Source organism: Chiroxiphia lanceolata, chromosome 1, assembly GCF_009829145.1.
Source record: "Chiroxiphia lanceolata isolate bChiLan1 chromosome 1, bChiLan1.pri, whole genome shotgun sequence".
Taxonomy (NCBI): Eukaryota; Metazoa; Chordata; class Aves; order Passeriformes; family Pipridae; genus Chiroxiphia; species Chiroxiphia lanceolata.
Window position 1 is genome coordinate 110,248,116 of NC_045637.1, and position 15,057 is coordinate 110,263,172.

The window sequence follows — 15,057 nt, forward strand, 5'->3', positions numbered from 1 at the left end:
AAATCCCCCTACAGTGTACTGCCAGTTGTTAAGTGATCTGTTGTCTGTTGCTGGACTTGTTTTACACTGTTTTCCTACCTCACCATAGATTTAGCCTGAATTAATGGAAATGAGTAGGAGTTGTAAAAAACCCTTCTGTTCCATATTGACCTGGCTGTATCAGCACTCATTTGGCAGTTGGAATCTATGGGAGGCCATATAGGTTTATTCTGTGGTGTTTCCATGCAGGCTCATAGTCTGCCCTGGCAGAATTGGTCTCTTATCTGACCTGTCTGGCATACTGTGCAACTATCTTAGCCTAGAAAGTCATGGATCCAAGTCAAGTTGCTGACCTTTTCTGCCTGCTTATTAATAAACCTTCGTGTTTCTACTGCAGTCAGTGTAGGTAGAGTGAGGCCGAGGAAGAGAGTGTTTGAGCACTGTCTCATCCTGCTGAGAAAGTGTTGGCCTTACTCAAATTGCACAGAGATACTTTGTGCTGTGGGCAGGGGCTGTGCAGGCAGCTGGTGTGGGTGTTGGTGCCTGTGGAGTCTGGACTGAACAGAAGCTTTGGAGCAAGGGCTTGAGCTGTGGAACTGCAAACCTACCATGAAAATCTGTGTATCTGTTTAAAGAGCTCTAGGAAGGTTGTGGTGCAGCTTGTCACTACCAAGATATTTTCCCCAGAGGTGCTCTGCTAGATTTACTGCTGGTTAAAAGCTGGCTGCCTTTTTAAACTACAGCACAGTGGCTTATTTTGGCCTTGACCTGGCAGTTGCTGGTGTTGGTGATGATGGAAGTTTACAAGGGAATTATAACTAGGCTTGAGTCACGGGAAACTTATCTGTGCTTCCTGTTTTGGCCATGGAGATTCCAACCTAATGATGAATATCAGTATGGTATTTTGGTGATGAATTTTTATATATTTAATAAAATAGAATGCACATGCTTCATTTATATTTTTCTTCCTTTTCTGTTTCCATGGTGAGGGATAGGTGTATGAAAACTGAGCCATGGGACCTTACAGAGACATAAAAGTACACAAAAGACAGATGGAATATTGTAAAGAGACAGTTTCAGAATGATGGCAGAATATTTTACAGAGAAGAACAGAAGATGGTTCTTAGTAGAAACTGAGAGTTGTGTCTTTGCTGAACCCTGCAGTTGGTACAGGTGAATAAACAGTGTATTTCTGAAAACCAAGTCTGGATCTGGAACAGCAAGGGAAATAAAGGTGGTCTGGTGTAGCCACATCTCTACTCTGCACTAGGAGCAGCTACAATATTTAATTCCCTTCATCCGGTAGGGGAAATACTTCAATTTTCACTTTAGAATACAGTCTTTTTTGCTTGAACTGCTGCATGAACCATTTGGACTGCTATGTTCTTCTGAAAAAAGGATGACTGAGAATTTGTTAAACAAAGCTAAAACTGTTACTTGTATGAGGCAAGTGATGGCCTGGAGATCTTTGCCGTTATTGTGTATACTTTTTAGTGTTATTTCAGCATTTCTTGCTGAAAATTCTATTGGACCTCAAACCCTCAGGCAGATACAGTATAATATTTCACCTTTAAAGCATGACTAAATTTAAATCCAAAGCTTTTCTACATGAACTGTAAAAGAAGTAGGTTGACTTTGTCTCAGGTAAGTCAGTGCCTACATAGAAATTTGAGAAAAAAACCTTTTCTATTCTATCTTTTAATGATGTGATGTGCAGCCCTTTCTATGCAAGTTCATTTTTTCCTGTCTGCCACACTAAGTTGCAAGGAGGTGCTCTCCAGACCTTCTTCAGTATCAAGGAGAATTTCATATCCTCTCTTGCAGTAAAAAAGATATGATAAATCTCTGAGGTCTGCTGCAAGAACATATTGGACAGATAACTGAAAATTAATGAAGGCTTAAATAATGAAATTGAGGATGTCTCAAAGCAGTTTTTAATGTTACTGGCTTCATTTGTCAAATCTTCATTCCTTTTTAATGTCTTTAGCTCAAATAACAGTTTGTATGTCAGAAGAGGAGTCTATACAGAGGATTTACAGAGTAGGTAGAGATCTGTTCCTTTCAGGAAATCCTGTGCTTATATTCAGGATTGTACTTGTAGGCCTTGCTTTTCATTTCACCTGTTGATCTTGAAATCTCAGTCTTTCACATCTCCCTTGAGAGAAGCTTGCTTCTTCATGCCTAAGCCAGGAGTGTGAAATAAGGTTATTACTTTGGCTTTACTGATACTTTCCTATGGTGTTAAAACTTATCATCTTCTTCAAATGTAACTGTGGGTGTTTAAAGTTCAGATGTTCCACTCTTAAAGCTGACTAAAATGTTACCGTTAGTTTGAGGAAACTGAGTGTTGGGAATGATAACTTTGCTTGTGTTAGAGTATGTATGAGTCAAGGAAAATAAATTCTAATTGTAGTTCTGAGGCTTATAGGACCATTGCTCTGCCAAGTTAGGTCATGAAAAAACATTTTGAAGGAAGACATTTCTAAGCATCATAAAATACTTGTTTTTAGAGAGACTTTCTTTTAAGCTGGAGGGGGGGAATTTTAGTGATATTTTTATATTTTTCAGTGGAATAAAGAAGTAGTTCAAATGCTGTGTCTTCCAACACTGTGAACCTACACGTTGTTCTGTGCACTTTTACATTTATCAAGTGTCTGTAATATTTTACTGAATTAGTTCAGTTCCTCTTACTGCCCAAGCAAGGGTTGCTTTTTATACTACAGTGAAAAATTTCACTTTCAGAGAAATTTCAGTTTTTTAATTAGGTTTTAGAGTACACAAAGAATAAAATACTTGATATGTAGGAATCAGGTTTGTCAAAGAATGATTTTCCTCATGGAAAGGTGGCTGGGTTGCTTGCCTGAGGCTGTTGGTATATTCAGAATTCTTTCTGACTGGGTGCTAAGATATGAATAAGTCATAAGGCACGCTGATAAGTGGGGAACTGAATTGACTGATGGTAAGCAGGTCAGCTTGTCTAGTCCACTTACAGTAATTTTTGGTCTCCATTAGTAGGGATTTACAATTCAGCAGGAGCTGTCGGGGCATTTTGGTCAAATGCTTTCTTACTGCTCTGGTGACTAAGTGGGGCTCAGTGTCCAGTACTATCTGTTGTGTGTTTTGGAGAATATGTACATGCACACAGGAATTAATCTAAGGATAACCTCAGAACGCATCATGTTTAACGGTTATCACGAGTATTTTCCAAAATCAGTTTCCAAATGGTTTGGAAGAATTTGATTCATGTGTATTGAGTGAATCCAAATTTTTATTTCTGTGGTCCTTTGGGGAAAACCACAATGCTGGATTTCAACTTCATTCTGTGTCTAAGTAAGATACCGTAGACTGAAAATGGAGCAAAAACTGAGCATGTATTGCATTTAATTTGCATTTTTATTCCCTAGCTTGTGCTCTTGTGTACTTCTCCCTTGTAAGGAGATGGTTTGTTTGGTTTTTTTGGGGTTGGTGTTTTTTTCGTGCGTGCGCATAAATACTGTATCACACCTTTGCTCTTGCTGTGTTCATGTTAATGCCCCTGGAATTCTAAAAAACTCTGTTCTAAAATCTTTGCTTGTATGACTTCGTCTTTAATGGCACTAAGCCATGGATAATTGGCTCAGTTTCCTAAAATTCCACAGCCTGTTGTTAAGATAAACATTTCTGGGTTCCCAAGAACACAGACACATATATATGGTAATATACTGATTATACAGAGCAATCTTTAAACAGCAAATTCTTGTTTTCCTATTTTATTCTTTGTGTTTACACACAAACTTTAGAAGCAGAAAAATGACTTGACAGAATAATTGTGCCAGGTTTTAAACTACATTGTAGGGTTTTGAGAAGGGCTGTGAAATGTCCTTCTTTTGCTGTAGCCGTGAGCCCCTAGGGGAGCAGAAGGGAAGCAGTCCTGAGTTGGAATGGTGAGTGTTGAGATGCGCCCTCATTAGTCAGCAGCACATGCCCCAGTTGCTGGGAAGTCCATGTGACCAAGGCTTTGGTATAAGGCCCAGGACTGCTGGGTTATTAAGGAATTTGTTACTTTGTTTTGTCACTCCTCAACACTAGTACCTAAAGTGAACTCGTGAGGCTCAGGTATCCACAAGTATTGGAGGTCTGGCTTTCTCTTGGCTAAGAAGGACTGTGATCTGCATTCCCCCAGCCAAAGCTTCAGAGAGGGACTATGATTGTAGAGCTCATGACAGAGCTGGGTTCAGTTCACTCATGGCCTCTCAAACAAATAGTATGTGGTGGAAAGCATTGCTCCCATATATACCTAATCAAAGATAAAAAAAAAAAGGATATGAGGCCCAGATCTATTAACAGCCAGTTAAGAAATTGTGGGGTAGGTATTGAGGAACTCTGTGCACGTGTAGGGTTGTAAGACAACCTTGAAGATGAAGGTTCTTACTGGATTATTGCTGGAGCACGTGGGAAGGCTTGCTGCCAGGAAGTGAGGGCCAGTGATGCTAGTGAGCCAAAGCAGATCATCTTAGCATCCTACTCAGAGGAGGAACTGGTTGTCTGACTGTCCTTGGAGGTAAGTTTCCCAATAGTTGTCTTTAAAATTGTCTCTAGCAGTAACAGGGTACTTTAATTTCTTAATTTCTGGGGGGAAATAAAAAAAGATGTCCTTAGTCAATAGACTGGGTTTTGATTTGATTGTTGGGGTTTTTTTTTTTAATCAACTTTTTATATGATTATTCAGCTTAGTCCAAAGCACTAAACTCAGCCTGAAAGTAAGTGGATCAGGACACAGGTGGTATAGTATGTGGGTTTTGATTTTTTTTGAGTTTTGTGTTTGTTTTGGTTTGGGGTTTTTTTAGGGCAATTTGCAAGGAATTTTATTCCCCTCCTGCTCTCACTGACTCTGGGCAATAAGAAACAGTAGAGAAAAACAGCAGTCTTAATTCTGTAAATATTTTCAGAAGGACAGCTATTAAAATTTGAAATAATGACACTTTTCCAATCCCGTGAAGCAGCATTTTTTTTTAAATTATACCAGGTCTATGTATACTTTTAAATGTCATTGTGGAGGGGAGAAATTAAAAATTCCTCCTGTGAAAGGTGAAGAACAATAGTAATACAAAACAAGATGAAAATCCCCCCCGGGTTTTAAACCATGATAAATATTTGGTTTGAGCTAGTCTGTTCTTTGTTTAGAGTTACTTGACTAAAACTCCTGACCCTAACTTGCTGGCAATTAGGTTAATTGTACTTTTGATTAAACAGTAGTAGTGGTGGTGGTAAACCAAAATATTAACGTGGTCTTTTGGCTGTTTTCACTGCTTTCCCTTGCTCTTTATTGTGGTCCTGAGGAAGAAGGCATGGCTTGGCTTGCTAATCAGGGTTTTAACTTGGAATGGTAACACATTTTAATTTGAATATCTTTACTTATTTCATGCTATCTTAGGCCCAGACACTGTTCAGTGGGTTCTTGGGGGTTTTTGTTTTGTTTTCCCCTTTACTAATACCTAGTTCACGTATGTGTAGTGCATTTGTGACTCTCTGCTCTGCTCTGCTTCTGGTCAAGTGCTCTTACTGATTCTTCCTGTGGAGAGGAAGCGAGCTCAGGACTCAAGAGTGGAGACAGTGGTGTTACGTCCTCTGCTGCAGTTCAGACAAATTGTGGTCATCCCACAGCTTTTCCCAGCTAGTGGAGAAGCTGTATCCAAAACTGTCTTTTGAAAATCTTTGAGAAGTGGGGAGTTTCATGCTCTTGTGGTCTATAAATAACAAGAACTTTTCAGGTTTCTGTTATCACTATTGCCACCCATATTATTTGAGGACCTGGTTTGCTGTTGGTGTAATAAGTTTTCCCCATACCTAAACTCTTTGACAAGTCTTTGGTGCCTGCCCTTTTTGTTCATTAGTATGAGGAGATATGCTGTAGATATTGTGTTAAAGTACTGAAGCTGATGTTCATGTATTCTAACTTGGATATTGGCTGTGTATGAGGCAGGGGTCCATACATACTAAATGCAGCAGCACCCTAAACCCAAATTATTTGGTGGCTTGTTTTTTTGTTTTGTTTTGCTTTTTTTAAGTTGTTATATCTTTTCCTCATCTTCAGGAAGTATTGGTCCATGCCCTTTGGACTCATCTTGCATTGATCTACCTCAGTGAGCACCTTGCACGTGCATGGATATGAAAAGAAAGTACATGTTTGAGGTGTTTATACTTTGCATTGCCATACCTCTGACCTTTGCTTTGTTTCCGGGAGAATTCCTTCTTTGCCTGCACATATAGTTCACATACACTCTGTACTAGTGTTGGTGATAGAACAGTTCTCCCTTTCCAAGACAAGTATGCAGCTTGTCTAGCTAAAATCTCCGAGCCAGTAGCATGATGTGTTGCAGGAAAGGCAATGCACTAATTATTTTTAACTGTTTTCAGGTTCTTTTTGTTCACTGAGAGAAGGGATGAGTGAGGAGGGCACTTTTTTTGGCCTATATTTAATAAAAGGAGAGGGAGCTGTAAAAGCTCCCAGTGTAATGTGAGCCTTACATGAGGAAGAACTATTTATAGAACCCTGCAATAGTTGCCTGAAGGAACTCAGAGCAAAGAGGGGCAGTGTTACATAAAGGAGGGTGAGAGCACACTTGTGCCCTCACAGCTGCTAAGGTCAAACCCAGGGCTTGTCTCACAGTGTGCTTCCACTGTCCCTTGGCCTTAGGGGAGAAGAGACTGATGGGCTCCTTCTGAAGGCCAAATCCTCATGGTGAGAAACTTTGGTTTGTGGAGTACAGTGGGGTGGTTTTCCTTCTTTTTTTTTTTCTTCCTTTAAGAGGCTTATTATTTGTGGTGTTTTGATTTTATTATTTTTTGAGAAAACATGAGTGTCTTGATTGATGACTTAATGGTCAAACAAGGCCAAACAAGGTCATAGCAGCAGCTTTGGGGACCTTTGGAGGGTAAGATTTTATGCTGTACATGGTTATACTATGGCTTAAGCAGTTTTTTGGTTATTGCTGGTGCTGTTTTGGCTTCTATTCTCTAGTGGTGACTTTTTAATTGCAAATGACATTACCATGCCACTGGCAGTTAACCAGGTATTGTTCTGGTTTTGGATGCCTTCATCAACTTAATATTTGTCAGTTATGAGGCTTTATAAAAATTGGTTTTAAAAACCCTTAAAATCTCTAGCTTGAAAATGCTCTTTAATGGTTTCATAGGCAGAAGAGACCCTCTTTAGGGAGGCAGATACCTGAGAAGATCCTTGATAGCACAGCATAGACACTGGGTGTTGATACTTTCCTGCAAGATTGCATTGGGCTAGGCCAGAGAGTTCCTAACCCCACTATGGAGAAGAAAAATGCCAAACAAACAAAAAGTGTGGAATATAGTCTGAATGTAATATATGGCTAGGGAATCTAGACAGAATGTTTGTAAAAAGACCTTGAATGGCTTTAAAATTTTGGAGAAGGATATAGTCTGGAGTTGTCCAAGATGCTTGTCCCTTTAATTTTTACATGAGAAACGCAGTACTTGTGTTTATGATTTTGAAGGTAAATAAACTGCTTCTCACATTCTGTCACTCATCTATGACACTTTGCCTCTTTATGTCCCTTGAGTTGGAGGTTTAACTAAGCAGTCAGCATTCTGCATGTGTTTGAAAGGCAGCTTCTGAGTGGAAGCTAAACTCCCATGGTTTATAAGAGGGTATGTAATACAGTACAAGATTAAAACAACTCAGTAAATTATTTAGGATGAAATTCAGCCTTTATCTAAAAGTTAAACAGTGATTGTTTAGGTATGTCTGTGTGTAAAAGCCAGGCATACTGCAAATGGTTGTTTCTTTATAGTCTGACAAAGTGTGTTTAAATGGAAGAAAGCATTTTGACTGGCTTTTGAACCTACCCACTGAGAAATGGTTTTTAAATTTAAAAAAAAAAGGCAACTTTTGTAGATGCAAAATGTGAATTAATAAAGAAATAAACAAGCTGAATGCTTGAAGCAAGTCTTATTAAGTTGCTTTGGTCAATTATTTTCCCAAATAAAAAGGTCAGGCCAGCATGTTTATCTGTTTCACAGATTAGGTAGACATATAAACTAGCTTTGATTTGCTCCAGTGTCTACATGGGGAATTTTGCATCTGAAGAATTTTTTTTTATGTGTGAATAAGAAGCTTGAGGGTTGTTTTTAAACAACTTAGTAAAACTTACCAGACTTAGCAAAACAGAGGCGTTTCATGGATTTCATGGATTTACAAAGTGATGTACAAAACAGGAAGAACATTTTTGGTGGAACTCTTGCAAGTACATAAAAGGGAAGAATTTGCACACTCTAAAACCCTTTGAAGTGTTTAACTGTCAGTTAGTACTTAGTAAATGAGAATTAGTAAATTAGTAAATGAGAATACAGAATCAGAGCTCTGTAGCTCCAGGCAGATGCAAAAAGTAGAATGCTTTCTCAGTCCCTTGATACCCTGTGGTTCTGTCTGAAATAGCAAATACTTTGGTTGGTAGGGATGGGTGGGTAGATCAAAACACTGAGGCTTCTTAAATCTTTATTACTGATTTGTGTGGGTTACTTTAGATAAGATTTAGCTTGTCACCTTGGGCTTACTGTCCCCACTTACCTATGCAGTTTGAAGCTTCTTGAAGGAGGAAATGTAATAGGTACACGCCAGATGACCTTGCAGTGATGTAGCCATGGGATTGCTTGAAGTTTCATGTCCCTGTTAGACAGCAGGTAGCATTTGAAGTCCGTCTTGGAGCAGAGTTTTCAGATTCTCTTACTCAAAAGGGAATTGATTCATGTGCACCAAAGTTGTTCTGGAAAACCAGCTGGGTCACAGTAAATGCTTTTGCTCTAAACCAAACAGCATAGTTAAATTCTGTATGAGAGTATGCATAGCAAAAGGATGACCTGGAAGATTATAATCAGAAGTCCCGAAAAGACATTTTTCCCCTCCATTAAGGAAGTCTTTCTTTAAATTGGCAGATGTTTGCAGTGTCCAAGTTGCCATTTTAGACTACTAAATGAAAGTATTATTTGGGTCACAAAATCTGAGCTGTTAACTAAAAATAGTTCAAAGCTTAATGATCACTGTAGGGTGCAGTTTGTGGCCCTTGGATAGCACATTAGTTGTAGGAGTTCCAGCTGTTTTGTGACTGCAGTAAATGGCTCCTGTTGCAATCCAAGATAGCCATAAGAATAATGTTGCAAGGTTACAGATAATGTATTTGTTGGCACTGCTGGGCTGTGGGTAGGCACATGGCTGAATAACTCTACATCTTCTTCTGCTTTTGGTGGAGGAAGAAGGATTACTTTAAGTCATTTATATATTTAGCTTTAGAGTGTTTAATGTGTTTAACGGTAAATGCAGAAAAAGTTTATCTCAAATGGCTATGAAAAAGCAAATGGTTTATTTTGTTTGCTTGTCTATGAAATTTGTGGTCCATGAAACTCAACCCTCACCCCACAAAACACACTGCAAATTAAAAAATTAACTAACCTTTTTTCATATCCAGAACCCAGAAATGGCTGACTGATGTGGAGATTTTTTTTCTTTTTTTTTTTTTTTTTTTTTGCCTCAAAACCCTCATATCTTGGCTGATGTAAATGTGTCTGTTAGCTTTGAACTTTTGCCTTTTGTAATCTGGGCTGCCACAGGTACACTTACAGTATACCTGTAAGAATATACAAGAAGTACCCAATGTACTTCTTGATCAAGTCTTAGTTACACTGCAGTCATAGTCCAATCTATTGTGTAGATGTACTAATAGATTATAATGCTGTTGGCCGTTCGTGGAATTTAAGGTCTTCATACAGGAATCAGGCAAATGCTCTGTTTTAAGCATTTATTGGGTTAGACCAAAAAATCTGAGCATTCTTCAGAAGAGGTGTGCAGGAGCAAGCTTTTGTGTTTATGTGATTGCTCACACAAAGTGCAGGGTTGAAATGAGTGCCTTTAACAAATGACTGACAAATAAGGGTTTTTTCAGAGTAAAGTGACCTGTGCTAAAAAGGTTTAGATGATAAACTTAAGGGAATTGTCCTTTTTCAGCAAACAGTTTTATGCTGAAGGATTAAGTTCAAACATTCCAAATTAAGTATTTCTTTAGTCACAATTCTGTTTATTGGCCCCAAACTGTCATTGTATTTAGACTGGTAGAAATAGTCCAATACAGCCACTGAGGCAAAAGCTGAATTATGTCATATTAGGTAGGAGAGAGGAGTTATTTAAATCCTGTATGCAGGCTGCTCTTGGCATATGCAGTAGAAGGAATGAAATGCATTGAATTTTCATCAGGAAAAGTTATAATCTGACTTGCAAACTGTACATTTGTTTGAATGTCAGAGTAAGTACAAAACTGCAATAACAATTAACATCCTCATTTAGATATCAGAAGGAGTAAATACGAAATAGTGCAATAACAATTTGTACCATCTTGTGTAAGAATATTGTACATCCAGGTGAGACTGACTAAAGAATAATAATGTTGTGTATTTCATGGGTGCAGTTTCTACAATGGCTGTTTTGGCAATCTGGTAAATGCTGCTCAGCTGCAATTTCTTTTTATTTTTTGCAATAGGAAGACTTAAATGGAACTTTAAAGGAAAAGTGTGTGCCACTGGATTAGGTGGTAATATTTGCCTTGCAAGAGAGGCCATGCAAACAGTGCCTCTGTGGATTTGGTAAGAGTCTGAGCAGCATTTCTCCACTGTGTGTATGGAAATCAAGGATATTAAATGATAAGGAAGCAGACGTGCATTTATGCTGGCTTTTCTTCCTGCGTGACACGGGGTTTTAAGATCAAGGCAAATTCTCTTCCTTAATCTAGAATTTGACTTTCTCATATAGACATTCCATGTGTTCTTGTAGAGGACCAGGCAGACTGACTTGTGGGAACTGTTTGGGGGGTTGGGTTTTGTTGCTTCTTTGTGTTTTCAAGCTCTATTTGCTTATAGTTTCCGTAAGTTACCAACAGTGAAACAAGTTGTGTGAAGGAAGGGCACTGGTGACTTTTGTTTCTGAATGTATATCTCTATTTGTTCTTTCTTAACAGTTACAAGGCAGAAGCTGTTGGAGTGCAGCTTATGGTAGGGGGAGAACTGGTTCCGTAGTACCTCAGTGGAGTGAATGTTAAAATGGGTGAAGGCAGAGGTGAAACTCATTCAGTGCAACTTCTAACACAAAGTGGAATGTTATGTTCTAACCAAAAGTAGTTTTGGTGAGGACTGTGTGGGAGATAAGTCATGAATGAGTAAAGATGATCAGCTATGTCAGATGTTGAATGTCATTTGTTCAGAAAAGTTACAAGATCTTAGATTCCCAAAACTCACTTGAAGACTTTACGCACGAATCACACTTTGATTATCAGTGTTACTTCATTTGGTAGTGCTGTTATATTGCTGCCTTCCTGAGGTTGCTGAAGTAGGGTGTGGAGAGGAGGGTAGAAGAGGACAAGAAAAGCTGAAAAGTGCTGTTAGTGCTTTCAGTTACTTAATCCCAGACATGCCCTTGTTCATAACAACAGACTTATCTAAGTTTCCCAAAACAAATGTAATTCACAGATGTGTGGTAGCAGCTAGGACAAAATAGAGCCCTTCTAATCAGTTAGTAGGTGCATTTCCAGTACTTTTTCTTGTTTATAGCTTAAGTTGTTTCTATCTTCATTGTGGAGAGAAAAATGAAGATTTTCATTTTGATTCCAACTTCATTTGAGCAACTAATTTCTAATATCAGTAATCTCCCTCTTGTTATTTCAAAGGAGCCACTTGAAAGGGGACCATTTTAAAAGTAATCAGTACAAGTAACCCCATTGTTCTTTTCAGTATGTACTGTGATAGCACAGGAATAATGGATACTCTGCAGGGGAACTGTAACACTTTCTGTTAAAGCACTCAAGTGAAACTTTCTCTTCCTGCAGCTGCCACAGTAGAGTACCATTTGTGTGAGGGTACAGTATCATAAATTTGTCGTTTGCTTTAGTATGTTCCTATAGCTATCATAATATTCCTATTATGATCATTACAAAATACAGTTTTTGAGTCTCTGGGTGTGAGAACTGTTTCCGGGTTGAGTGAACCCATGCAGAAACACAAATGTCTGTAATTGAGGAAAACTTAATGAAATGGCATTTTGTGTATGAGGGTGGTTTTTCCATGGGTTAGTACTGCCCATCTGTTTTCCAGTTACGATGTTCTGATTTTGGTGTGAACATATCCTAGTTGAGGCCTTCTGAAAGAGGGAAAGAATTTTGCTTTTTTGTTCTTGTGCCTGTGCTGAAAGGGAAAAATAGTTTGAGAATAGATGATGCTGGTGCAGTGTTACAACTTCGTTGCAAGATTTCTTTGAAGCTTACTTCCAGAAGGTCTGGAACACCTGATATGCGTCTTGATAGTTTAGAGACTAATACTTGAGTCTCACAATTAATTTCTAGAAATACCATCATGCCTTGGTGAAGCAATAATGTTATGGGCTAGAAATGCCAGAAAATAAGGTGCCAAAATCCTGAGTGTAACTCTAACAGCAAAAAAAGGTTATCTGGTCATGTTCCTAGAGATTGAGGAGATCCTTTTTCATAGGATTCTTGAGAAAACTGTTGTATATCTGGTTCCCAATGAAGCACTGAACATAGCATGTTCTGTTGCTGCACTTGCATATGCACCTTCTGCTTGCAAACAAGTGCAATTGTGTCTTCTTACTGGCTGTCTTTCTGCTCTTCCCATGTAGTCTCGGTGTTCTTGTGTGGCCTGTTCTGCTGCTGCTGCTTTATGCCTTGTAGCTACTACGTGTATAAGGTCTTTCAAGTCTGTTTTTCCCAGGTCTGTTTTTTTGTAATTGCATGATTTCATTTTCCTTTGCTTGAAGAAATAAGCATTTGCATCTTTCCTTACACTGCTGATAACCAAAAGCAAGTACCACACCACCAGTTATTGCAGTGCCTTTAGTCCCTTACACAAAAGGTTTGGTGAAGTTTTTGGGGAAATGTGCTTTTCGTCATTGCTTCTGTGGCCAATTCAACCTTGCTGGGAGCATCAATATCCAGCTTTGAGGGGCATTGTTCCCTGTTTGAGGCTGAAGCACTGGGGAGCAGCAACGAGTGGTTACCCCCTTAACCCAGTGCACCTTGAGTTCTGTTTACTGTGTATTCTGTAAAGTGAGCAAAGGTGCCAGCTGCAAGTCTGGCAGTGAGGGACCAGGCTGTGCAGGGTGGCACAGTGGTGAGGAAAGTCTAGTAGGGTTACAGTATAAGCCTCTAATATTTTTTTTTTATTTTTTACTATCAGTCAATTTCAAATTATAATGTTAATAAAGTACCAGTAAATCAATCAGTGATGTGCACTCTGTCTGCATGACCTGTCTCATACACCATGCTAGGTTACATAGAGCTTTTGCTTGGCTGATGTAAGAGAAAGTTGGTGAATGAGTCAAGGTGAACGGACTGTGCTTACTACAAGTTGGGATAGGCAAAAATATGGATATTTAGTCAGCCATTGGTAAATAATATGGTGCAAGGAATAGCACTTCTCTACGTGACTGTGCAAGGTGCAGAGATAGGCAGCTGCTCTGTGAAGAGTGTTGGGGGTTTAGTATTTGCACTTGTTAGGTTAAAGTAACATTAAAGGAAAAGAAAATTATCTGTTCTAATTTATGCTGTTTGGAATGGCTTGAATTGAACATTTGTTTCTTTTGTGTTTTGCAGACTTCTTGAAGCCAACTCTAGCAAAGAGAAAGAGCTCTGCCTGTGCCAACCAGACCCAGTCTCCAGTGCTGGTCCCCCTGATGGCACGTTGTACAACCCTGTGAAACCTGCCAAGCTGGACGCCACAGCTTTGCACGACTGCGCTTTGGCCGGCACTGTGCCTCCTTCGGAGCCGTCGAATCATGCAGTCCTAGCCTGCGACACAGGCATCCACGAAGAGCACTATGTAAGTGAAGGGGTGGAAGATGATGTGCCAGACTGCAGAGAGTACAGAGATGCCTGCACCATTACTGGTAAGCAGTCGAATCTTTCGTCTTGGGAAGGATGTGGAGGTTAAGTTTCTGTTCTTGAGCTCTTGGTGGGGTATCTGGTTCGTGGACAATGCTGCTGGTGTTCTGCACGGTTTTTTTTCTTCTTTAAGAAGTGATTTCACAAGCACTTGGATTTTCAATGAAAGCACTTTGTAAGGTTTAAGGCTCTTGCAACTAGGCTAGACCAATGACAGCTGTGAAACTAGGTTACTATATTTATGTATTTGGGAAGCTGAACCATTTGAAGTTTTTTTGGAAAATCAAGTCAGGGATGAGGGGAAGGAAACACTGCAGCTTAAAGTTCAGGGAATGCTTGTCCTAATGTTCAACATAATTTAGATTTTTATCTTGATAAGAGAATTGCTCTATGGAGAAAAGGAATGGGAGAAATAGGATCTAACATCACATTTTGCCTGTACATATTTTTGCTTTTCAAAACCATTTCATTTTTAGTTCTGGAACAGTAAAAGTTAAGGTAAACAGAACAGCTTCATCTGCATGCTTTTATGAAAGATTAAATACCTTCTTATTATAGATTCATATAAATAAATTGAATATGTGTTGAACTGTGTTATTTTAAATAGAATTGGATTCTTAGTGATGTGGTCAGCTGACCCAATTCTTTTGTGTTTGAATAATCATTGTAATGCAGTTTAGTTACGGTTATGAAATGACAGGCAGTTTCCATTTCAAATGCATGGTTTGTTGTCTGAACTGTGAAGCTCTTTTAGCTTAAAGTGACCTTGTCAGTTCTTTTGAGAATGTTTGAGGAGTCAACAGAGTTTGTGGAAGGGAGAAATGAGATGTCTGAGAAAAACAGAAATAAGACTGAGGCCATTCTAACTGACTGTCAGATGCATTTATCCTGAGTTACTTTTCTGAATTGTCTGTAGGTCAGAGAATTAGGTAATGGTGACCATCAACAGATGCTTTAGTAGCATGCCTTGACTTAGCTCAGCCCAACTGCTGTGTGGTTAATAAGAGTTGATAGTCTGACAAAAAAGAAAATAGAAGGGCAGAGGTGCTCTCAAATCCATCCCGATTCCCTTGAGAAGACAAGCAGCAGAATTAACACTGGAGTCACTTTCAGTCAGGTATGGTCCTACATA

At 39.0% G+C, this 15,057-nt stretch overlaps 1 protein-coding gene across 5 annotated transcripts in view; it reads left to right on the forward strand.

The window, feature by feature from the left end:
* Positions 1 to 15,057, forward strand: part of TRAK1 (trafficking kinesin protein 1) — a 129,840-nt gene that overhangs the window by 33,549 nt on the left and 81,234 nt on the right. For all 5 annotated transcript variants that reach the window (XM_032687700.1, XM_032687727.1, XM_032687684.1 and 2 more), the window contains exon 2: positions 13,638 to 13,930. Coding sequence is in view for 3 of the 5 variants with exons in the window: in XM_032687684.1 (XP_032543575.1) it covers positions 13,638 to 13,930 (293 nt within the window). In the remaining 2 variants the exon portion in view is untranslated. The remainder of the gene's footprint in view (positions 1 to 13,637; positions 13,931 to 15,057) is intronic.